The sequence below is a fragment of the Panthera tigris genome, chromosome A3 (assembly GCF_018350195.1).
Source record: "Panthera tigris isolate Pti1 chromosome A3, P.tigris_Pti1_mat1.1, whole genome shotgun sequence".
NCBI lineage: Eukaryota > Metazoa > Chordata > Mammalia > Carnivora > Felidae > Panthera > Panthera tigris.
The window spans coordinates 118312707-118336664 of record NC_056662.1 but is presented as its reverse complement, the minus strand read 5'-3'; the positions used below and the strand labels follow the sequence as shown (position 1 = coordinate 118336664).

The following is a 23958-nucleotide window of genomic DNA, read 5'->3' as shown; positions in this document are numbered from 1 at the left end:
ACTGTCTAGAATCACACTTGGCACATAGCTGGCCCTCACCCAATATGATCCTCTGGATGAATGACAGAATGAGTGAACGAATGATAAAATACTTGATTTACCAAACACGTTAGAATGTAGCTTTCAGGGATGCCTGGGTGGCTCAGTCAGTTGAGCATCCGACTCTTGATTTCGGCTCAGGACATGATCTCACGGTTCCGAGAGTTCGAGCCCTGAGCCTCATGTCCGGCTCTGCACTGACAGTGAGGAGCCTGCTTGGGATTCTCTCTCTCAGTCTCTCTCTACGCATCCCCCCCTCTCAAAATAAATAAACTTTAAAAAAAAGTAGCTGTTAATGAACTGGAAAAAATTATGACATCGATGAGACAATTAGAAATTTGATAATATTAAGAAATTATTCCTTTTTAGGAAAGATGTAATCTGTGGGTTAAAAAAGACCGAGTCTTTGTCTTTTCAAACTATGTACTGAATATTTACAGATGAAATGGTGTGGTGTTTGGTCTTTGCTTCCAAATAATGTGGGGTGTGGGAGTGGGAAAGAGAACAAACAGAACCGGATTGGCCAGGAGTTGATGGTTGTTAAGACTGTGCGGGGAGAGCTTGGGGGCCGAGGCGCTACATTCCCAGCTCTTGCATGTATATGAGACTTTCCATTATAAAAAGTTAATAATAAAAAAGGGACCAAACACAGCCACGGGAATCGGTGGGAGAGATGTAGCATTTATGTTATGAGTAAGGGTGGATCAGAGAGCCAAGGAAGACGTACAGTTCAGGGGAATTATTTGCAGATCGATTCTTGAGCGCATTTCCAGCAGCATTTTTGCTGAGGGTCTTTGCAGCAGAAGACAATTTAATGGTCATTTCCATATCATGAAAACACACTCATCAAAGCGGGAGAAGCCTGGGGAATGTTCAGTGCACTCTGCCTACATTGGCTTGCTCTGGGTGGGAGGGGGAGGACATTTGCCACCTGGAATTTAGACAGAGGAGATCTGTCCCCACCCCCAGGTGGTGAGGGGCCTGTGTGTGCTGGGTACGATGGAGGATGTGGGAGGCATAGCAAAAGCACGAGCTGGGTCCACAGCCAGCCGTGGACTGCAGAGGCTGTCCTGAAGGTCCCCTCCAATTGTCCCCTTCAGCGGGGGCAATGCCCACCCCCTCGTGGGGGGAAACACCTATCCCACAGCCTCCCAGAGAGGAGGCACGGGGCTGGGCCAGAGTGCACATATAGGCCCAGGCATCCTGGGAGTGGCTCCTAGGCCTGGGGGCACTGAGGTACCCTGCCTCCTTCACCAGGGGTAGCAGAGAAGTCTCCAGAGAGAAGTCGTATTTATTCTCAAGAGGGAGACCTCCTCCATTTTAATGGGGAAAAATCTAATTTGGAGTCCAGGTGGTCCCTACAGCCAGGCCACCTTGTCCCCCGTGCCTAGGCCGGGGCCCCACCCCCTCCCAGCAAGCTGTCACTCACCTGGCCCCAAGGATCCTGATTTATCTCCCTCCCCGTCCACTTTCCTGCACCCTCTGCTCCAGCCAAACCTGTGGCTTCCCAGTCAGTGCACTTAACTGGGATTTCCTTCCTCTGGCCTCTGGTCAGTCCCTCACCCAGAAAGTCTTTGCCTCTAGCCAGGACCCTCCCTCAAGCTTCCTTCTGCATCTCCGGATGTGCTCCAAGTAAGCTGCTATCCCCTGAACAGGCTGCACTTCCTGTCCCACAGCGAGGAGCGCCTTGGTCCTCCTGAGGACAACATTTCCCCATTATGTCTGCACACGCCTCTGCTCCTCTATCCAACAAGGAGACCCTGGTTTGCCTTTTAAGCCCCACCCTGTACCATGTGTTGTAGGCAGCAGTGTTTAGAGAGAGCACGGTCTGTGAGGGGCGGGGGCCACGTGCGGCCCTTTGACATATGACCCGTGGGCTGGAGCCGGACTCCCCAGTGTTTGCTAGAGAATGAGGTCAGCCTCCTTCTGGGGTCCCCAAAGCCCCTCTGGCCTGGGACATCAATGGAGGGTTCTTGGTTCGTAGCTTCTGAGGCCTCTTCCTATCCCTTGGATAGAAAGCTGGGGTGGGGGTGGGGGGCTCACATTTGGGGACATTGAACCCAAGAATGGCAGTGCCACCGTGGAAGATTGACAACCCACTAGTGAGTGAATACTCAAAGACAGGGGCTGTTTCGTACTCATTTGGATGGTGGGACCCAGTGCTTAGCATGGGGCTCAGTTAGGCTAGCTCAGGTGGGACCCCTGTCTTAAAGGTGCTCAGACACGGGTGCAGCATCTAGAACTGGGGCGGTTTCCAGAATACCAAGTGCCCTAGTTGAGCTGTGGCAGGTGTATGCACACAGTACCACAAGGGAGGGGGAAGGCTTCACAGAAGAGGTGACATGTGAGCTGGGTCTTGAAGGGTGGATAGAATCAATGGGAGTCTTCAAGAGGGAGGGCGGGAGCCATTTCGGGCAAAAGAAATGAATGTCTCAAGGTCTGGAGATATACTGGGCTTGTATCTTTGGGGAATCGCAGGAAATTCAGAGTTACAGGAATACAGTGGGGGGGGGGGAGAGGAGGAGAGAGAAGTCTCTGGGCCGAGGGGGAAGCCTTGATAAAGCATACCTTTATCACCAGTTCTGGTGAATTAAGTGGAGATCAGACCCAGCCCCCAGACAGCACCCATCTCACACATCCAATCCCCAAACCCGGTGTCTTGGACAGAAAGCTCAGGGACTTGTCCCAGGCAGTCTGTCACCATTTCCCCAGGTTTGGATGGGCTGAGTACTGGGCACAAGGTTGGACTAGAGGGATGTAGAGACCCTCCCGTCCTGTGTCCCCTGGTTCTGATGGGTGCCAAGAACTATTTTAGCAGTTGAAAAAGGACAAACCCCAGGTGAATACTGTTTCTCTTTGAGTAGCCACCTGCCATCAAAATGGCTCCTTTCTAGGCACTCCTGATTCTGGCTGCAGTCCTCTGAGTTAAATTGGGACCATTGTCTCATCTTGTTCATGGGAGGCCAAGGCTCTGGGACTCTGGGGTCTGCGTGCACCACTGGGACCGGGGGCCAAGCTTTCTGGTGTCTTCTGTCTGACCCAACGGACTGTAACTCCGGCAGGCAGGGGCTGTGTCTTCACTTCCGGGGTCCTAGGCTTGTCCACAGATATCAGGACGGCCAGTGAATTAATGAGTAAGGGCAGGATCATGTTAGGAGCCGCCGTTGGGGTAGTAAAAGCTAAGAGCTCGAGACAGGGCTGAGTGGTGAGCACTGTGTGAGCTTGAGGGTGGGACGGCCAGCTGACCCAGTGGCAGGGACAGAGGGATGGCCAGGGACACAGCTGGTGCTTGCCCAGCGGCCACATGGGAACAGGGGTCTCAGGGGCGGTCTGCTCCGGGCCTGGATCATCTTAGCCAGGGGGTCCCTACCGAGCAGGGGCCACACCCAGTTTGCTTGCTCCTGGCACAGGTCGGGAAGCCCTCAGATGGGCTCTCCTCTCCTCTTTGTATCTCACAATGTGCCCTCTCTCCTGCTCTGGGCAACAGAAGAAGGAAATCGGGCTGGAGAAGAGAGGACTCAGGATCCCGTAGCTGCCCCAAGCAGCACTAGAATGGGCGCCTCACAGACATATCAGTCATCTGAATGCTCCTTCCTTAAATTCTTCCAACACCTGTTGTTTCACAGAAGCAACCTGGTGAGGTTGATATTATCAACATGCTCATTTTTAAGATGGGGAAACTGAGGATCAAAGAGGCGAAGGGAGTGGCAGAATCTAGGTACGACCCAGGGCTTCTGATTCCATATCTAGAGCTTTCTCCACCATAGCCCCATAGGGCTCTTGGGTGGCACAGCACAGAAAATCAAGCTATATTTCAGCCAGGTCATCTGGTCTACCAGGGTCACTGCCGATAGACACAATTCTCTAGGGCTCCCTCACCCAAACTTTGAACTTCACTCAAGGGATTAGGGGAACTCGGGGCCAACATCTCCCTGTGGCTGTTCTCCGGTTTCTCATTTCCCCCTGCAGCTGTTTGCCTGGACACCAGTGGTTGCCTATGCCAGGAGGTGCTGTGGAACATTCTAGATTGGGCCGGTTCCTCTGAATTGTTGTTAGTGTTGGTCTTTTGAAGTATCTATGGTTGTCAACGGCTGGCTGCAGCAGACGAATGGCTGAGACATATCTGGTTGTTATAAAGGACTCTTTCTGGAAATCTCCTTGTCATCTGCCTATTCCTGCTGCCCAGCTCCTTCCCCAGAGCTCCGTCTCTGGCCACCTGCTGCAGGTACAGAGCGTGGAAATGGATCTCTCCACTCAGTCCAGAGGGCACAGGTTGCAAAGAGGCAAATTCCTGTGTGGTCAGTTGAGGCTGGAGGGCCGGCCCTACTGCTCAAAGAAAAAGGTGGGCATCAGATAGGTAGGGTGCTCACCCCCAGCTGACCAGGAAGAGGTAAAGGGGCTTGCAGGATTGAGCAACCAGGGTCGGGGGTGAGACGTCTCAGTCCCTCCACTGATGCCGTGCGGATCTCTTACAACTGGGCCTTGGTGTCTCTGCCTGCCAACGGGACTGGTTTGCACAGCCAGGGACTGTCCTGACGGGGCCCCAACAGCATAGCCATCTGTAGCGAAACAGCCAAATACTGTGCTGTCTGTGGAACACAGGGACACGTTTCACAGATGAAAGGACACACTTGCTTTTTCTAAAGCCAGCAGGTGGCACACAGAGATCCAGGGTGCTGCAGACAAAGCCGTCCTTGGGCTGGTGTGGGAAGCAACAGGCAGCCTACCGGCCCTTCCTCTCGCACCTGCCAGCAGGGACACTGCGATCCCTTGCCCCCCTCCCGATTCTGTGCACAACAGGCTACAGAGTGGGCAACACGGACCTCCTGCCGGAGCCAGCCCAACTGAGGGGTGATGCGGGCACCGGGGCTGCTGCCCCTGGTCACCCCTTTCGCTCCTAACCCAGGTGTGGATGTACGTCCTGCCTGGGCCCCGATGCTCACTTTGCTCTTTAATTTGGTGGGGTTCTCTCAGCTCCTGTCCCACCCCCAATCTCACCCCCTCTCTGGGAGGAAGGGCCGCGTCTGGTGAGCAGGGCTCTGGCCTCCGGCCAAAGGCCACCAGAGATGCCCCGGCCCCAGGGCTGGGAAGCAGAGGTGGGTGGCACAGGTAACCCTGGCCTTACTTTTTCTACTTAAACCTTCAAGGGCTGCCCGTCATCCTCAGGGTGAAGGCAGCCTTGCCTCCTTGCTTCCGCCGGCCTTCCCGCCTCAGCTTCTGTGCTCGGTCTGGGCTCCAGCCTCATGGGTCCTCGGTCTCTCCCCTGTTCCATGTTCTAGTTCCTTCCTCCCCCAGCCATGAGCATCCTGTCTCCTGCTCCTGCTTTGCCCTCACCTCCTCACCTTGCTCCCTCCTGCTGGTCCCTCGGGTTTCAGCCAAGGGGCTACCTCTTCCAGGAAGCCTTCCTGGACCATCCTGCCCCAGCCTGGATTGGGGCACTGCTTCTGTGGCTCGCGTGTTGTACTTGTCCCCATCTTCATCATATCACACACCTGTCCTACTTGTCTGCTCCCTGGTTCTTGTGTCCCACTGGATGTGGGCTTCTCAAGGGCAGGGCCTGGGTCATGCTCAGCCCCCGGCCTTGGCACACAGACCACAGTAAATGGTTGCTGGATGCACGAGAAAGGAGGAGGATAAGAAGAGAATTGACAGGGGAAGCCAGTGGGGCTCACAGGATCCCCCTGAGCTCGGAGATGGGGTCCTTACTTCCACCTCCCCAGGACACCCCCACAGGCAGAGGACCCTGCACCCCGCCAGGCACATCCACATTGGCAAGTGCAGCGAGGGACACACAGATGCAGACATGGAAACACAGGGCACCCTGATTTTCAGGAAATCACAACGGCCAGCCGGGCCGGGAGCAGATAGCTGCCCATGAAAAGCCTCATCACCCCAACCCTCTTAGGACTTCTTTTCCCACCCATCTTCCCTGCCCTGCCTCATCCCCATCAGCGCAGAGCTGGGGACCCTCTCAGACCAGGGGTTCCCTACCTCGGAAAGTCACTTTGGCGATCCGGTCGCCCCTGCCCCGAAGCTCCGAAACCGTCTTGAGGTGGACAAACAGGGCCATGCTGGTGTGTAGAGCCTGGGCGCTGCCAGGCGGGAGCAGCTGGAGAAGGAGAGAGCCTGGTGCAGCTCGGCTCACACGCCTCCCTCCCTCCCTCGCCGCCTCCTCCTGCGCCCCCTCTGATGCTGCCCACAGAGACCAAGGCAACCGAGCCAGCGAGCTGCTCCTTCCAGCGATCACAGAGACTCACAGCCCTGCCAGCCCCCGCCCCTCCAAGTTGTCAGCCCAGCGTGTGTGTGTGTGTGTGTGTGTGTGTGTGTGTGTTGTGCACCCTGCGTTCAGCCTGGGAGCGCAGGCTCAGAGTCAGAATTCATTATTCAGCAGCCGCCTGCTCCCAGATAAAGCCCTGCCCAGCTTCAGATGTCTTTTCCCAGCTCCTGGAGCAGAGGCTCCTGCCCGCCTCTCAGCAGGGCTCTGCTGCGCCCTGCTAGGCAAGCTCTGGCCCCAGGAGTGGGCAGATGGGCACGGATGGGCGTGTGTGTGGAAGGCGGGGGGCGGGGGCCAGGGGCGCGTACCCCTGCGGGGGAGAAGGAGCACCACCGTCTGCGTGCACAGAAAGCTGGGCTGGCGCACTGGTGTTTGGTGGTGATTCAGTCCCCCCAGTCAAGTTGGCCACCAGGGCTGCGGGCATCCGTGAGGCTCAGGGAGCCTGGATGGGCCAGGCCTCACTGGGTCCCACTGTGCCGTCTAGAAATCCCAACTCAGGGTCCCCCAGCTGGAAAGTCAGCATCTATCAGACAACGTTAAGGCTGTGCCCGGTGGCTGCTGTCAGAAAAGAGAGTCCTAAGAGAAAAAGGGAACGTTCTGCCTCCACCTGCTCTCACAGAGATTGTACCCCCAAGAGGCAGGGTCCTGGCCTCCTGCTTTGGGACCCCCGGATCTGGGAAGATGGCGTGCTCGGAAGCCAGGCTGAGCGTGACCGGAGATGCCCAGCTACGAAAGCCTCAGAGGCTTATGTTCCACGAAGGGCGATGCTTAAGGTCCAGAACACTAACCCAGCCCCATCCTGGGGCCTGGGGATGGAGAAGGCCGGGCTGGTGAGCCTCACTGGAGCAGAACCGTTAGGACTTGTAGCCCATTAGCTGCTGGGGTTGGGGAGGGCAGTGGGGAAGGGATATCTGGCAGAATTTCCAAGGACCAAAAAGAACTGCCCTCTCTTCCAGCAACATACCCCGGGAGGCGCTTATAGAGAAAGGGACCCTGGGGACCAGGATCCCCGAACCTGGGGCCTTTGCAGGACCATCTGCACCCTTGACCTTGCTGCTTGCTCTGTAAGGTATGCCCCCACCCCACCGCTGCCTTCTGGCGGGGACTCAGCCCAACTGGTTCCCATTCCTGAAAGTCTCTGTCCCCACCCCCACCCAGGCTGGGGTGCTGCCCCTGCCCCTCTCCTCTCACTGCTTCATCCTCTCCGTGGGGACACCCTGGTGTCCTACATCTTTGCAACCCCAGAGCCTCGCACAGAGTCCTGTGTATAGTTAGATGCCCAGTGCAGGTTGACAGGATGGGGGCGAGCTTGGCGACCTGGAGGGAACAGAGTCTGAAGGTTCAAAAAGGAAATACTAAATTTTTCACAGCATGCTAATCAGAGGTTACTCTGTGGGAATTCTACAGTCCAGTGGCCCGCAGCATGTCACAAGAGCCTCCTTCTAGATGTTTCCTTGCCACATTGCCTCCTTTTTCTTTTTAAATTTATCTTCTATTTTCTTTTCTCCCTTTGCTTCTCCAATTCCTGTTCTTCTCTCTCACTTTTACTTAACCATGTTGAAGCAAAGAGTATTTTAGCATACTGTATTTGTTCAATACGCATGAATGTCCCAAAACATTTTTAAACCAGGCAAGTTTAATGTCTCTTTAAAAAAAAAATTAACTAGCATGTTCTATAAATAAGGTTATTAGGTGACCTTTGTTCATAGGGCTTGGTGGCACTTGAGAGGAAAAAAAAAACCCCCTCCATCTCCTCCTTAGGCCCTTGGGTGGTTCTCTCCTGTAGGGGGTGAATTTCATGAGGTCTGTGCATCTTTAGAGAAAAGCCCATGAACTCGCCCTAAACAAGGCATTGAGCTCAGCCCAACCTCAGTTTCTATATCGATAAAAGGGTAGTAATTCCATTCTGCCAACACATGGCATCCCTTTGGCGGAGCCAGCTGACCTTCTGAAACCTAAGCCAGATCTTACTTTTTAATTTCCTCTCTCCTGACCATTATCCATTTCTGGAACTCTTAGTATAAAATTTATTCAACAAGCATACACTAACTCCTTCCAGTAACAGGTGCTGGGGATTCCGAGGCGAATGTGATCCAGTTTCCAGCCTTAAGCAGAAGAGACAGACTGGAACACAGGCAACACAAGAGTGCCAGGTTCATGGGCACAGTCGGCTGGCAAATTATAATGGGGGACACAGTGGGCACTCGACCTGGGCCAGGGGAACACCTTCCTAGAGTATAGCACACCTGACCTGAGGGTTGTTGTTGTTGTTTTGTTTTTTTTTTTATAACTTTCTCATTATTGCTCATATTCTGCAGGGGGGATTTAGACATACACAGATCTGACCGCAGTTTGAAGGGCGGGCACAGAATTCCACCTGGTTACGAGCACTCACTCCCCTTCAGTTCCTTTTCCTCCCCAGGCCACCGTTTTCCTGCTTCTTGCACTTCTTGGAAGGCCTGTGCACCCCCTCTCCCCCAACTCCATTGTCATCTGCCAGAGAAAGCCATTTGAGAATTCCGCTTGCAAAAGCATCCCGCGAGCTCATTAGTGTCTGTGGTCTTCATCAACTGCCGTTTACAGAATCAAGCTGTGAAGAAAACACTTCTCGTGGACAGGATTGGATGGAACCGTGAAGGCCAAGGGTAAGCTGCAGAGGGTTCTTGCTGATATGAGAGCTGCTGCACAGGGAGCTGGGGAGGCAAGTCTGGCCCCAAGTCACAGAGCATGTCACCTCGGAGGCTGTCACCACTCTCATGCCCCAGTTACAGACTCTGGCCGGGAGGAGGATCGCTGGAGAAACCAGACCTAGGGGCACCAGCTACAGGAGGGGGGCACTGTTACGAGAAAGCCTCACCGGGGCCTTTGGCAAGTTTGCTCTGTGGCACAATTACGTCAACTGAACTTGGGTCCCGGGACAGGTGGGAATCACACCCCCAGACCTTTCCACCATTTGCTTTTTGCCCCTTACTTGTAAACCACTCGTGTGGAGTAGTTTGAGGGGCAAGACGAGGTGAGAGGGAAGTTCCCAGGGAGAGATGAGAGATTAATGAAGACAACTCCCCTTGAGGAACGTGGGGTGGGGGGGTGTCGCTGGCTCCTGGGCTCCCTGCAGCCCCTCAGGCTCCTGGAGCACAGCCACGGTGGGACTGCTGCTTTCTGCTCTGTCTCCAAAGCGAGGACGCTCCAGGCCGGGTCAGCGAGTCTTGCAGGGGGCAGAAGGGCACTTGGGGCGCATGGGGGCCGGGCCTGTCCACAGAGTTTCCACCCCATCCCGCGTCTGAGCGGCACCACACCCCTGCTGGCGGTGAAGCGCAGAGATGAGCCCATTCCCAGACGTGAAAGCTGAGCTTGGAGGCCCACGGGAGAGCGCGCAGGGAGAGCAAGTAGGGGGCTGGCCCCGGAACAATGCAGCGGGGCTGTGGCTTGGCCCAGGTCACGGTCACGTTGCCAGGCACGCGGTTGCCAGGGGACCCCGGGCTGTTTACCGTCGTCGGGCAGGGAGGGGCAGGCGCCGGGCTCGCTGCGCACTCGAGGCACCCACCATGGCCTCCCGCAGCGCCGGCACCCTACTGACCGAGTTCAATGCCACCTACGTGCCCCCCGGCCTCATGCCCGGGTAAGGCTGTCGCGCCCCCCCCCCCCCGCCCCTGCCTGAACCATTCTGTCGGAGCGCCACCCCCCACCCCGCAAAACCCTCCTCTCGCTAGAAACTGGAAACTCCGCACTTGCGTTTTTGGGGTTTCAAAGAATCAGGGCTCCAGTTGTTCACCTGGCTGGGTGACCTTCCCGGGAGGGGTTGCGTGCCCCGAGCAGGCGGCGGCTGGGCGCGGACAGGGGCTCTCTCCACGACCCTCTTCCTGGGAAGTGAGTCCCCAGCGAGCGCAGAGCATGCCCAGCCTGGGACCGGGGGAAGGGGGAGGAGAGGGAGCCACCTCGTGAGCTGGGTTTGGAGACCCCTGGGCAGGAGTGATAACGTGAGGAACCGGAGAAGCGGAGCTGGCCTTTCGCGCCCCAGCCCACCTAGGATTCAGGCAACAGTAGTGTTTGTCGGATGAAGGCGAGAAGAAGATGGGTGGGCCCTGGGTGGGCTCCAAGAATCTGGCCAGGTAGTTATTGCTTCATTTGGACATTCCTTTGGTAAAGACATGTTGAGCGCTGGGGAGGTGCCAGGGATTGTGAGAAGACAAGCAGGGGGCCGCCCTGGATGGATTCCCGTGGTGGTGTAGATACAGAAGGTTTAGTTCAAAGCCATCTTTGCAGCCTTGGAAAGTGGTGTTTACACCGCATTCTGGGTGTCCATCATGAGGTTTCATTCTACGCACAATTATATTTTTTTCTGATGCTCCCCACTGTCCCCAGTTGGAAATTTAACCCTCCCAAAATGTCCCCCTGCTCTACTGGGGGAAGTTGCATATTTCGGAAGCAATCCTAGGTTGCTCCTGTCGCCGCACTGCTTGTCTGCCGTTCCCTTGAGCACTTTGTCCTGTGATTGATCTAGAAATTGTGGTAATGAGTGAATCATAAAGAAGGCTCCAAGCATGAACTGGACTAGTTTGGATAGCCGAGCCTGTATCTGTGGCTTTCTCTGCATGGATCTTTCTGGGAGGCATATGCTCACCCTAAAGATCCCCATCAGTGAGGAATGAATGGACTTATCTTATGTTTCTAAATGCTACCTCATTGGTAATTCTGTTAACTTAATGAAAGAATCCAAGATTCCCCACCACACTTGGATAATTATTATTTTTGTGCCTTTTCGAACATTAATCACAGGATTTTAAGCAGAGCCAGTCTCCTCTGACGCTCCGATCATCCCCCTTACCAGTTTGATTCGTAGAGGCAGGGAGTATTCACAGTGGTAAAGACCTTGGAGATCATGTAGCCCAGCCCTCTTCTGTTCCAGATGTGGTCACTGAGGTCTGGGGCCGGGGGAGAGGGGGACGTGCATGAGCCCCAAGCTGGCGTTGGAAGAGCTGGCCTGGCACCGGGTCCCTGATGCCTTGTGGCGGCATTGGGAGCCCCCAGGTAATGAGCACCTACTACGTGCCAGGCACCGTGCTGGGCTCTTTACAAACATTCTGTAAAAACCCTTTGCAACATCCCAGATGAGAAATAAGCAGCTTGCCTCGGGTCATTCAGCAAGCTACCCAGCCGTGTCTTTGTGACCTCAGCACCCAGGCTCTTCTGAATCCCTCCAACTGCCATCTATTATCATTAGTTAGATCCCTGCGGTGTTCAGGGACTGATTCTCGGTACCAAGGGGAACAGGATGCTGGTCTTCAGACTCGCTGGCCAGGGTGCCCTGTCTGGTCCCTTTCTGCTCTGGACAGCACAGCCCTCAGGCACCTTGCCACTGTCTGGGCTGTGTGCCCCCCCTGCCGTGAGCGGGGGATTCTTGGGTCCGAGTCCCTGGGATTGTGAAGCTTTTTAAGGGATGAGATCAGCCTCAGTGGGGCTCTGTGCCTCTTGCTAGCAGGTCGGACCTCAGTGGTATCCACCCCCGCCCCCACCCCCCCCCCACCCCCCGGTCTCCGCCTCCCACCACACCTCACCAGGCTTAGTCCAAGCACGTGACCTGCCACCATGCATTCATTCACGGCCAGGCTACTACTGCCTCCGATGCCCCCCGCTCCACCAGGAGCTTTCACCAGCAGCCAGGACTTTCACCAGCAACCCCCCCTCCCCCGCCCCCGACTTCCCTGCACTTGCCTGGAGTGGCAGCTGTGCCCGTATCTGCCGCGGAGCTGGCCTGGGCTCCGGGACCCTAAAGTCAGTGCCTTCCACTATCAGGAGGGTGGCCGTTACCTCCAGGACGGCGGTCCCACAAAGGCGGCTGTATCCACTTCCCCAGGATCCCCGTACGATAGATCTGCTGGTAAGTGTTTGACAACCAGCTCTCTGGAGACAGGGTGGGTCGTGATCTGTAGCACTCATCTACTATCTGCGGCATCAACACCCCCACCACGGCTGACTTCAAGCCGCCAAAATGGTGTCACAACTGCAGAGCCGGGGCGGGACGCAAAACAGCACACACAGTCATTCCGCCCTCCAGACACAACAGGCACAGCTAACCCCAAGAACACAGACGGCCGCGAAACACGGCGATGCGATTAGGTGGTGATGAGCATTGGTGTTTAGTGCCTTTGCCGTCAACGTGATTTCTTTCACCGTGACTTTATATAATTTCTTGTATTTTTGTATAATTTCGCTTTTAAGCCGGGCTTGTTTAACCACAGCCCGGAAAAAAATCCTCGAAATTTAGTCATCAGCTCTCGTCAGCCAGTATGAGTCAAGACAGGCCACCTCTAGCACACCACTGCCTCCTGCCAGCTGCTTCAGGCCTGAGACCTCACCTTCCGGGTGGGAGAGGGGAGCCCCTTCCATTTCAGCCCCAGCCCTGCCACTGGAGGTGCGGCCCCGGACAAGCAGGTGCATCCCGGGCTACCAAACAAAGGCCACCTGCCAAAGGGACATAGGAGACCCCGCGTGCCCAGATAGGTCACTGAAGCCTCTCACGCAACCCTAAGGAACTGGGGAGCCTTTCTGAGAACAGGGGGTCAGGTGCTCCTGGAGACCGAGGCTTCATAACAGGGCCCCTCCTTCTTTCCAGAAGAATCATCAGCCCTTAAAAATGTGCCTCCGTTTGTCAGTTCATTTCAACAAATATTTGGAGAGCAGCTACTGAGTGCCAGGACTGACAGGGACGCAGATAGAACTCCTTGCTCTCTCCCCCCACGGAGTTTATATTCCAGAAAGGAAGACTACACTAAAGGCCCAGGTAATTGCACACAGCGAGAATGTGAGGTGGGACATAAAGAGGGTCACAAAGGGCACAGACGGTTCAATAGAGAGGACAGGCAAGTCTGTGGGTGGCTCCTTGGAAAAGAGGGTATTGGATATGGCCCTTGAGGCTGAGGTCACAAGGTCCGGAGAGGAGGAGAGAAGCCTCTTGGGGATGGAGGGGATGGCCTGAGGGAAGGCAGGGGTGGAGGTGCTGGCCGGTTCTGCCTCCAAAGCCGCAGATGGCCTACTGAGCCGGAGTAGGAAGGACACGGATGTGGTTTAGAAGCTGGGAAGGCCCCCCTCCAGGAGGCCCGGTCAGGCCGGGCCTGGAGTGCCTGGCTGGTTCCTTCCTCATTTCATAGACAATGGGGAGCCCTTGAAAGTTTTTGCCCAGGGGAAGGATCTGAAGGAACTGCACTCAGCAGGAAGTGTCGAGGAGAGGAGAGCGCCAGCGGAATGAGGATGTGCTGAATAGTTGCAAGTTAATTAGTTAATAAGGCTGCTCATGGGATCTCTGATGGCTCCTGGTAATTAATTTTAATGTCAGCTATGGGGCCATTTTGCTCCCTGTACACTCTCTGTACGCACAGGGATACACACACACACACACACACATGCACGCACACACGCGCGTGCGCACCCACGGTGGCTGCTGGGACCCAGCTGAGCACTGTCTCCCAGCTTGTGTGCAGGTGGGTGAGGAGCCGGGCAGCAGATGAGGGGGTCCAGGAGGAGGTGTGGCAGTGCCACGGGGACTGTTGGATGCCCTGTTACAAAACCTGTCACTCATTCCCCTCTGTTTTCTCCGCCTTAGCCAGCCCCACGGCCAACAAAAACAGGCCTTTGGAAAGCTTTACCATAGGACCACACAGGGGCTTGCTCAAGGCACACAAACGCAAGTGCATCCAGGGGACACAGACCTGGCTAGCCAAGGCATGCCCTCTGAGCGCTAAAGAAATGCGACCGTGTGCACCTCTGTGCACACACCCGTGCCCCTCCGTGAGCGGCAGGTTCTGAATAGGATCCCCAGTGGAAGCAGAACCTTAGGAGGATTGCGGAGGAGGGGGCTTCTATTGTACTGGGATGCAAATATCTTGGCATTCAGAGAAGGTGGAAAAGCGGGGAGCAGAGGAGGAGTATAGCAGAGAGCCTGGGGGTGGTGAAGACAAGAATCCCGGGAACACGTCACATGTCTATGGCTCCTTTCTTCCAAGTTCGAACGCGAAGGCCCCTGTGGGTGGGACACTGCGTGTGCTTTGCAGATCAGAGCCAAGCCCCTTTAAAACAGTGTTCGGGGACGTGGTGGCCCCCGGGTTTCTGGACTTCTGCCTCCTCCAGCAGACATTTATTGAGCACTTGTCCTGGGTTAGGTGCCGCGTAGGTGCCGAGGATAAAGAGAGCACAGATTAGCAGAGGAGATGGACGAGTGTGCACCTGACTGTGCACGAAGGATGTGACACACAGTCTAGGTAGAGGGTGTGTGGTTAGGGAAGGTGCCAGAGAGCCCTGGCGCTGGGAGTGGGTAGGGAACTCCCCCACCCCCCACCCCCCGGGACACGGCATCCCAGGTAGAGGAAATGTGTGCAAAGCCTCAGAGGTGCGGACAGCACGTGAGGCCCAGAGATGTGATGCTTCCGGGGCCTTGGGTGCTTGTGGGGAATGAGAAGGGAGAGAGGTGACCACGGTGGTGTGACACGTGTTTGAGAAAGATCACTCCGGCAGCAGCGTGGACAACAGGCTAGAGGGGTGGGACTTCAGTCTGGGAGCCTGGCTCGGAGATTCAAGACCACCCCGGTGAGCGAAGAGGGAGGCTGGCTGCTATGGGGAACGTCACTTGGGGACTTGGGGAGAAAGGAGGGGTGCGGAGGGGGATGGAGAAGGGAGGATGGGGTGAGTCCTGGTTTCTGGCTTAGGTCATGATCTCACGGTTCGTGGGTTCGAGCCCCGCGTCGGGCTCTGTGCTGACAGCTCAAAGCCTGGAGCCTGCTTCGGATTCTACGTCTCCCTCTCTCTCTCTCTGCCCCTCCCCCACGCACGCTCTGTTTCTCTCTCTCAAAAATAAATTTAAAAACGTTAAGAAAAGAAAAGAAACATAGAGACACAGATCCGGGCATCTCTGGTGTATGGGAGGTGTTAGAAGTCTAACATAAATGAGCTCTCCCAGAGGGAGAGGGTCCCTCAGAAGAGAAGGGGACTCTGGGGCACCCAGAAGCACCTAGTAGATGAGCAGAGGAAGAGAGCCAGCTCCCAGGCGATTCCCCTCCACACTGACCCCTCTTCAAAGCCTGACCACAAAGGAAGGCCCTTGGTGGAGTTCCCCGATACCTCCCCACCCCGGGAACGGGCCTCCCTCCCTGCATTTAATAGCATCAGCCCCTCCACCTCCAGCACAGCTCGTGCACCCACCGTGTAACTCAGTAAATAATGGAATGAGGGGGTAGGCTGCAGGAAGAAAGGCTGAGCTGTGGACCTCTGCGCCCCCAGTACGCAGGGCACAGTAGCTTCCCAGTAAAGTAACTCCCAACACTATCCCACTGTCTTAAAAAAAAAAAAAAATGCATGTACAAAGCATCAAGAAACAAACCAGCCCAAATCCAAACGCCTGGAATTAACCGGGGTTAGCATTTGAGGGGACGGCATTCCAAGTTTCTCTTTGCGTGTCTACTCAGCTAAAAGACTAGAGGCCGGCTGGCCGGCCGGCCGGCCAGAAAGATAGACAAAGCAATGCTAGAAACATATGATTGTGCCATATTTGCTGCTTTAAAATGAAAATCATGAAATGTAATCTTACTAGAACTCAACTGAGGAGAAAGATACGGACATAAAATGGGAAGAATGGCCGGACTTTAGACAAATGCTAATTCAGCTCAAGAGAGATTAATTCGTAAAAGATCCCTCTAAAGTAGGGAGAGGGAGAGGGAATAAAAACCATCCAGGGGCGAGAGTCACTGCGTTGCATGTTTTTCAACGGCGTGTTTTAATTTTAGGTGCCGCGGGTTGACTCTGCCTTACAAATTCCTAGCAAGTCGATGCCCCTCCACCCACCCCCCCCCCCCAATTTTTGTGGCGGAAATTATTTTTCCCTCTGACAGGTTTTATAACATTTACGTTCTGTTCTGCAAGCAGCCTTCACCTGGCTGATATTTCTAGTTCCGTACTTAAATAGACTTGAAGCTAACCAGTCATTTTAACAATTTCTACATTTCTGGGTATTCCTTTCTTTTGACTCCTCTCTTCCTTGGCAGGATTTTGTCCCTGCACACTGCTTGCAAGAGCCTATGGGTTTTGCTTTATTTCCTGAGCCCTTTCATGCCGGGAAAGGCCCGGGCGCCGCCTTTACGGCTAATGACAGCGTGGCCGGTTTGATATTCTCGGGTCACGCTCTTGTCCCTACAGACTGTTGCGGGCCACCTTTCTTTAGTTTTCGTTCTGTTGCTTTCTTGTCTTTTTGTTGGGGGTTGACAGCACCTGATGGCCCCCACCTCTCTCCTCCTTCATCCTGAACCCCCTGAGGAATAAGATGACCTAAGAGGGAAAGCTGAGAGCCCCGGAAAGAGGAGGCGGGGCTGGCTTGGGACAGGCTTTCCTCCTGAAGGGCAGCGTGTGGCCACCCAAAACAGGGCACAGGGGAGTCACATGGGCTTGCTTGCTTCCAAGGAAAAGGGGGAGGGCGGGGTGGTCTCCAACAAGCCTCATTTCCCTCTTCAACCCACCAGTCCCATGTCCTTCCACCCCCAGGTGGCAAAGCAAGTAGGGGGACAGAGGCTCGGGGAAGGAAGAAGCGGCTCCCTACTTGCTTATCTGTGACCCCCCGGCTGTGGAGCCTGTATGTTTATTAGGTTTCATACACAGCACGGAGAACCCCCAGGAGCTCCGTTTGGCCTGCTCGCGTGCTGTTTCTTGCAAACGAGTCTCTGCCTCAGTGCAGGTGCCGCAGGGAGAGGGAGATGTTGGAGGTGGTGATTGGATGGTCTCGTGTTACCTTAATGAAAAAAATACAGGCTCACGTTTAAGGGGTGGGTCAGCGGTCGGGCTGAGGGAGGTCGAGGAAAGAATGGGGGAGGAGGAAACAAAGGCAGAAGGTACAGTGTTCCTTCCACAGAGAAATTCGGGAATAAAGGAAGAGGAAGGGGGACACATGAGGCCGCAGGGTCCGCCGGAGGATGTCGCAGCCTGGGACAAATGCACAGAAACGTGCGTCTCGGTAGGCAGAGGAGGAGAAGCCAAGAGAGGAGAGATTACGGATGGCAAGGAGGGAGGGCAGAGGCCCAGAGAAACCGGGAGGGGCTGACTGGACGCGTGAGGCCTTGGGAGGGGCAAGAGGGGGGGCTCCAGACCCAGGAGGAGCTAAACCATGGCAGAGAGGAGGACTCTGTCCTAGAAATGGCCAAGGTGACCTTGCAGGCATCACCAGCCCCAGCATCTTTCCAGGACAGAAGGGCAGAGGCAGGAGGGAGAAGGCTGGGATCCCCGGGGTCGTGGTCTCAAGGGCAGGAGGGGCGAGGCCGGACAAAGGCCTGCGTGTGGTGGACGGCTTCTCCCCTCACTCCCCGCTTGGGCCCGGGAACCTCAAATGCTGCGAGGCTCTGGAAGGGACACGCTGTGGAGGGGCGGTAGGGCCAGGGGCCCGGGAGGGGCTCTTCTTCTGTTTCGCCTGCTGTGGGGAGCGATCGGAAGCCCCGTCGGTAATCACCGTGCTTGGCTTTCTCGCCTCCCACCTGAAGACGAGGAGGAGGAAACCATGCAATGCCATCTGACTCTACTGGGGAGGAGGCCAAGGGGGCCCTGAGCAGCCGGCACAGGTGACCCTGAAGCGCTGACCCCAGAGGCCACCGTGCCCTTTGGCCTGGTGAGAGGGGGACGCCCGCGATGTCGCAGTGGCCCTCAGGCTCCCCGCACCCCCTGGGGCTTCCCTGGTAAGGGAACTCGGCTGAGAGAAGGGGACGCGTCAAGCACCACAGTAGGGAGGCCTCAGGACAGGTGCCGGGGTCCCTGCAGCCTGGTCTTCCGGCGTTTGTGTGAGTAGGTCCGGCCGCAAACGTCGCTGGCGCCCTAGGCGCGTACCCATTCATCTTTTTGTTTGTTTCCTCGACATTTCCGACTCAGACCGTGTGCCAGACCTGGTACGGAAAACTGGGGATCTGAAGGTGAGGAAGACATGACCCAGCTGTGCCCGAGAGGCTCCCAGTAGTCTAGTGATGGAGACAAAGACATGAAAACAGACACGAGCATTGGGAGCAGGCACGGCTCGCGGTGCAGCAGGGAGAGCAGGACCGCCTAGACCTAGAAGAGGCAGCAAGGAAAGGATCTTCAAAGTGACAGGGCAGGTCTTTAGTCCTGGGGGGCAAGCATCCGGGGCCGGGGGCCCAGGGCAGAAACCCAGGGGAGAAATGCAGGCGGGCGGTGGGAGAAAGAACATGCAAATGGTTCTTTACAACCGGGAGCAGGGAGGCCAGTGAGGCTGGAGAGGGGGACATAGTCGGCTTGCGGACAGCCTTGAATGCCACGCTGAGGGCCTGACTTCAGAAAGGTCGCTCTGGTGGAGGTAGGGGGAAGGGGCGGGAGGTAAGAGCGCAGTTAGGAGGATGGGGGGCTCCCGTGCCCGCAGCCCAGCTAAGAGGCAGTGTGGCCCACGCCCAGGGCAGAGATGGAACCCTGGGCTTGAGGACTAATTGCACGTGACGGGTGAAGCTGACGGAGGCGGACGCCGAGTCTCTGACTTGGCCACCTGCGGAGTGCCCGTCACCAAGATGGGACTAGAGGTTGGAGGCGGGGGTGCGGGTAAAGCCCAGGACACCCGCAAGGGGTGCGTAGTGTGCGGCCGTGTGCAGGAGTCTGACGGGGCTTCCGGGCTGGAGATGTAGACCAGGGTCATCCACACAAGCGGGAAGGTTAAGGCCCTGGCATGGATACCATCACCCAGGGGACCGTGTGGGCGCAGGACGGGCCCCGGAGAAAGAGAGCAGAAGAGGCGCACCTTACGGGGGAAACTGAGAAGGAACGGTCAGAGAGGCGGGTGAAGCCAGCAGACGAGGAGAGAGCAGTGTCGTAAAATCCAGGAGCGGCGTTTCAAGACCGCTGTCCAATGCTGTGGGAGACCCCTGGCGCCCTTGTCAAGTGCCATTTCTTTTCTTTTCTTTTCTTTTCTTTTCTTTTCTTTTGAGAGAGAGAGCGAGCAGGGGAGGGTCAGAGAGGGAGGGAGAGAGAGAGAATCCCAAGTAGGCCCTGCACTGTCGGTACAGAGCCCAACGTGGGGCTTGAACCCACGAACCGTGAGATCATGACCTGAGCTGAAACCAAGAGTGGAACGCTCAACTGACTGAGCCACCCAGGTGTCCCTGTCAAAAGCCATTTCATTGGCACCGTGGGGCCAGGGTGAGGTTTTAGGGGGTGAGAAGCCACTGACTGGAGAAGCATGACTCTCTGTCATTCGCACAAAGTCTGACGCTCATGCCCTTCCGCCGTCACGTGGCCAAAGCAAGTCTTTGGCTCTCTGTGGCAGTCTCACCCGACCAGGGCTCCTCAGCATACTGTGTGTGCTTGTGTCCTCCGTGTCTCCAAGCGTCCCCGCCCGCCGGTCCCCTGTCCCTGTCGCTGGCCTCCGTGGCTGCAGAGGGCGACGGGACCCCTCGCAGGCCGTCTGAGTGGTGCCTCGTGAGGTGGCTGAGCTGGAGCGAGGCTGCACGTGTAAGCCCAGGCCTTGGCCACCACAGATCTGATGTCACACGTCACTGCTGCGTCCCCACCAACCTCTTAGATCCTCCCTACCCCTGATGAGATAGTGGCAGGAGACCTCCCCATCTTCGGGCCAAACCCTGAGTATATGGAGAGTGATGTGCCCGCCGCCCTGCCGAGGGCTCAGGACGGGGCCCCGGTGCTCTGGCCCCTGCGGGAGCCCCTGGTCCGGAGGGGTGACCAGCCTCTGTCGGGAAGGAGAGGCCCAGAGTCTCCTTCGCTCGCCCTTCCCCGGAGCCCCGAGCTGGGCAGTGCACCCGAGGGAAGCCTCTCAAGGCCCAGAAGTGACCCACGGGGCCTGCCGCCACCCCCGCCCCCGGGCTTTATGGGTCTGTCTTGGAACGGGCCTCGGAACCGTGCACTGACCTGCCCCCCCCACCCCGTGGCCATCGCAGGTACCAAGGCCATGTTCCCGGCGTGGCCTCCTCCTTTGGCTCCCCCTACGGCACCGCCACCCTCAAGTATTTCCAGGACCACCGCAACGCAGCCCTGGAGAAGAGCCGTACTGTCTTCAGCAAAGGCGGCCACTTCCCCACCCTCTTCTCCTCAGACCCCAACCTCGTGCTGAGTAAGCGCTCCCACACCCGGGACCGCTGGCTGCACACCCCCAGCTACACCCGCTTCAACCTGGACAGTGGCCGCTCCGCCCAGCTCACCGGCTTCTACCAGGTGGGTTGACCTGGGCCCGGGTGCTGTCCCCCCAGCAACCCGGGCGGTGGGGGGAGGGGCTTGGAGTGATCCCCGTCACCCTCCAAGAGGGACTTTGTTTGCTTTCCCTGAGCCCCTGAGCCAGCAGGGAACCTAGTGAGTTTGGCTGGGGGCGTCGGGGACAGGGCCTAGACTGCTTCCCAGATGACCCCCCACCCCAGGGACTCCTGGGGCTCTTGCCCCAGCCCACCCCCAGGGAGGTGTTCTCACCCCCAGGGAGATGTTCCCACCCTCACCTCTGCCCCATGACCCCGTGGACCCTCGCTTACTTCCTACTAGAGTAAAACATCAAAGATCCACCTACAGGATGAACCCCGCCCCCCACCACTCACACACAGGGCCACTAAGCCCCCGACCCTGGTTCTAGCCCCAGGTCTAGTCTCGATTGTACCCGGGTCCTGGTGCCCACCTGACACCTCCTTGCTTAGCAGACCCTCTGAAACCGTACCCCAAGTCAACCTCAGCCCCAGACCGGAACCTAACTGCCTACACCCCGATGTCTTTGTCCTGCCCCTCGGGCTCTTACAGCCTCCCCTGGGCCTGGTGCAGACGTGTCCCGGTGGGTCACAGGCACCTGGGTGCTCGCCCACCTCACTGGGGGCCAGGGCTCATTCTCTGCCGTGTCCCTAGAAACCCTGGTCTCTCCCTCACTTCTCTTGCAAACATGCCTCCAGCCCGATTTCAAAGACGCAGGTGCCCCCTGGTCCTCAGGGCAGAGAACTGTATGAGAAGGCAGGTCCTCAAGGAGAGGACCAGGTCAATGCTGTCAGACTCCAAGGGGCTGTGGGACCGTGTCAATGGGCGTTGGGGGGGGCTTTGCTTTCCCTCATGGCTCTCACGCATAGCACCCCCAGTCCAGGGGGGCGGGAAAGGGAGAAACAAACACACGGAGCTTACCTGTGCCACCTGCTGAGCCAGGATTCACACCCTTGACCTCCCCTGGTCGCTCGCCTCATTTACTCTCCGTAGCAAAGCTGGGGTGGGGCGAGCCATCATCGCCATTAGACAGATGGGAGCTGGTCTCAGAGAGGACACCCAGCTGGGGACTCCAACAGGGGCGTTAAGGGAGACGGCCCCACCCCCTGCCCAGGTATAGATAGCCAGGCAGGAACTGCGGGTGCCCCAGGTCACTCCTGCACACTGACAACCTGTCATCTCTTCTTTGGGTCGAGCCGTAGATGGCGCAGCAGCATCGGAAGTACTATCTAGACAGGACGGGCATGGTGCCCCGGGTGCCCTACTTCGTGCTGCCTGTGAAGGAGTGGGAACGATACCCCCTCCCCACCGACCTGTGAGTGCCTGCCCTCCCTCCCTTCACGCATGCTACAAACACATGTCCATGGGGCACCTGCTCCCAGCCAGGCACACAGCCACTCACGCCGAGAAATGAGTGAAGACCTCACCCTAAGGAGCCTACGGTGCAGAGGGTGACAGTCGCACAGCAAGGGGGTCAAGGTTAGGGCAGCCTCAGAGGGATGAGCAGAATGAGCAGAATCTGAAAGAGTGCTTTCCTGGCCAGATGCACGGGGAGTTTGGGAGCAAACCTGTCATCTTGGCTGGCCTGAACCTTGCAGGCTTCTCCCCCCTGCAGTGTCAGCCTTGCAGCTACACTCGTCCAAACGTGGGCACCGCTGCTTCTGAGTAGCAGGGAACTGCTGCCCTCTGGTGGACACAGAGGGCACTACAAGAGCGGGAAATTCGTCCCCCCAGTCCCCACCAGACTCGGAAAATGTTCTCCTTGGGACATCAAAATATCTTTCAAAGTCCAACTGTCCATCTAACAAAATATGAAAGTTCCCCACTGCCTGGACCTCACTCCTTTTATCTGAGAGAGCTGCTTTCCCCAGGGAAGGCCAGCTCTGCCCTTTGAGATAATCCAGGCACATGGTTCCCTTGCTGTCCCTCCTGTCACCAAGGCACGGGAATCAGAAGTCTGTGCTTCCAAGGTGTTGTGTGGGGAAGGAGGGGTCAAGAGGTCAGTGGAAAGATCTTGGGTTTCCAACTACTTGCTGACCATCGCCATCATTTCTTATAACATTTGTTGCGTATCTGTTCCTCGTCCAGCATTATTTAAGTGCCTTATACGCATTACCTCATTTAGTCCTCAAAACAAAGCTAACAGGGATGGGAGGTACCGACACTGGTCCATTTTATCCGTGTGCCCTTCCAGCGGGAGTTGAGCCGGAATCTTTCCCAGGTCTGTCTGACACCCACGTTCTCCCTCTTTACCGCTGCGCCATTGTGCAAATGCAAATTATTCTGATCTCGACTGCAGGGTGACTTACAAGACGTTTGAGCTGATGAGCAGCCAGCTCAGGATGGGCTAGAAAATTGGGCACACGGGGCTGTGGGTGGGCACAGCCTTTCTGGAACGCTGCATAACCCTGTCTCCATCCTCCCCCAGTCCTCCTCTGAGCCCAGAGAAGAAGCGGCACCTTTTAAGAGTATCTCCCGAGAACTTGAAGACCTACCAGAGGTTCCCCTCGGGGAAGAGGGTCACCCCCCACGAGCGGCAGAGGAGAGACTGCTACTTTGAGTTCAGAGCGTGATGCTGGAGAGCCTGGCCCTGACCAGGTCGGCCTTTCGGAATAAAATCTTTAGCCACGTCCAAACCCGTGGTCTTCGCCTCTGACCTCCAGGAACGTTTGGCCATAGCGGGACAGCGCCCAAGGGTCCCACCCAACACCGAGTCTTAAGGGTTGTCAAAAGCTCAGTGCAGGGGTTCAAGCCAGTAGGAAGCAGCGTCCACTGACCCACTGGGCCCACCCAGCCCTCCTCTGAGGTGGGGGCAGGTAGAACCAAGGACTATAGGGCTCCCGAGTCTCGGTGGCAGGGTCACTCAGGTCCAGAGATATGCCCCATCGGCTCCCACTCGTGTAACAGAGGAAGCCCCGTTATTGTACATCTGAGAATGAAAGTGAAGTGACCCCAGAACAATTGCACAGGGGGTCCGATGCAGAAGAATTCCAGTCTGAGCCCTGGCCTGGCATCATCTAATCCACCCGATAACTTGAGAGGGAAGTAGCAGTAGCCTCACTTTACTGATGAAGACACTGAGGCTCAGAGAGGCTGAGAAAGTTGCCCAAGCTCACACAGCTTAGAAGTGGCCCAGTGTTTTTTTTGACCCAAGCCCTAGTTTTTCCGCTACATAACTTGCTTGTGGCCCATGTGGAGACTGGGGAGTAGGGATGACACAGTGCTGAAGGACCTTGTGTGCCTGAGAGGATGATCTGTGTAAAGCAACCACTTTCTGCATTCTTTCCAGACCGGAATGGACAGGTTGACTTGGCATCTACCCCCGGGGCTGCTTCTAGAATAGGACACGAAGGAGTGATGCCGACTAAGCCACTCTTCAAGGAAACCGGGGGAATGGGTTCCCAGGTCACGTGCGTGAGGTTGGGGGTTTGGAGTGTCTG

The 23958-nt window shown here is 56.5% G+C and overlaps 2 protein-coding genes across 5 annotated transcripts in view; one reads left to right on the top strand and one right to left on the bottom strand.

Annotated features, from left to right (window-relative positions):
- Positions 1 to 6216, bottom strand: part of OTOF (otoferlin) — a 92524-nt gene extending 86308 nt beyond the window's left edge. For all 4 annotated transcript variants that reach the window (XM_042982334.1, XM_042982333.1, XM_042982332.1 and 1 more), the window contains exon 1: positions 6031 to 6216. In XM_042982334.1, the coding sequence (XP_042838268.1) occupies positions 6031 to 6109 (79 nt within the window). In that variant the 5' untranslated portion in view covers positions 6110 to 6216. The remainder of the gene's footprint in view (positions 1 to 6030) is intronic.
- Positions 6217 to 9801: 3585 nt separating this feature from the next.
- Positions 9802 to 23145, top strand: FAM166C (family with sequence similarity 166 member C). Its single transcript, XM_042982331.1, has 4 exons — positions 9802 to 9932; positions 20230 to 20503; positions 21721 to 21833; positions 22947 to 23145. The coding sequence occupies exons 1-4, from the start codon at positions 9859 to 9861 to the stop codon at positions 23089 to 23091; spliced, it is 606 nt and encodes a 201-aa protein (XP_042838265.1). The 5' UTR covers positions 9802 to 9858; the 3' UTR covers positions 23092 to 23145.
- The last annotated feature ends 813 nt before the right edge of the window (positions 23146 to 23958 follow it).

Excerpts from the sequence above, each read along its gene's own strand:
- FAM166C (XM_042982331.1), top strand. The coding sequence starts at position 9,859 with ATGGCCTCCCGCAGCGCCGGCACCCTACTGACCGAGTTCAATGCCACC. Across the intron at positions 9,933-20,229 it reads CCCCCCGGCCTCATGCCCGG|GTACCAAGGCCATGTTCCCG; the intron begins GTAAGGCTGTCG and ends TGGCCATCGCAG. Across the intron at positions 20,504-21,720 it reads AGCTCACCGGCTTCTACCAG|ATGGCGCAGCAGCATCGGAA; the intron begins GTGGGTTGACCT and ends GTCGAGCCGTAG.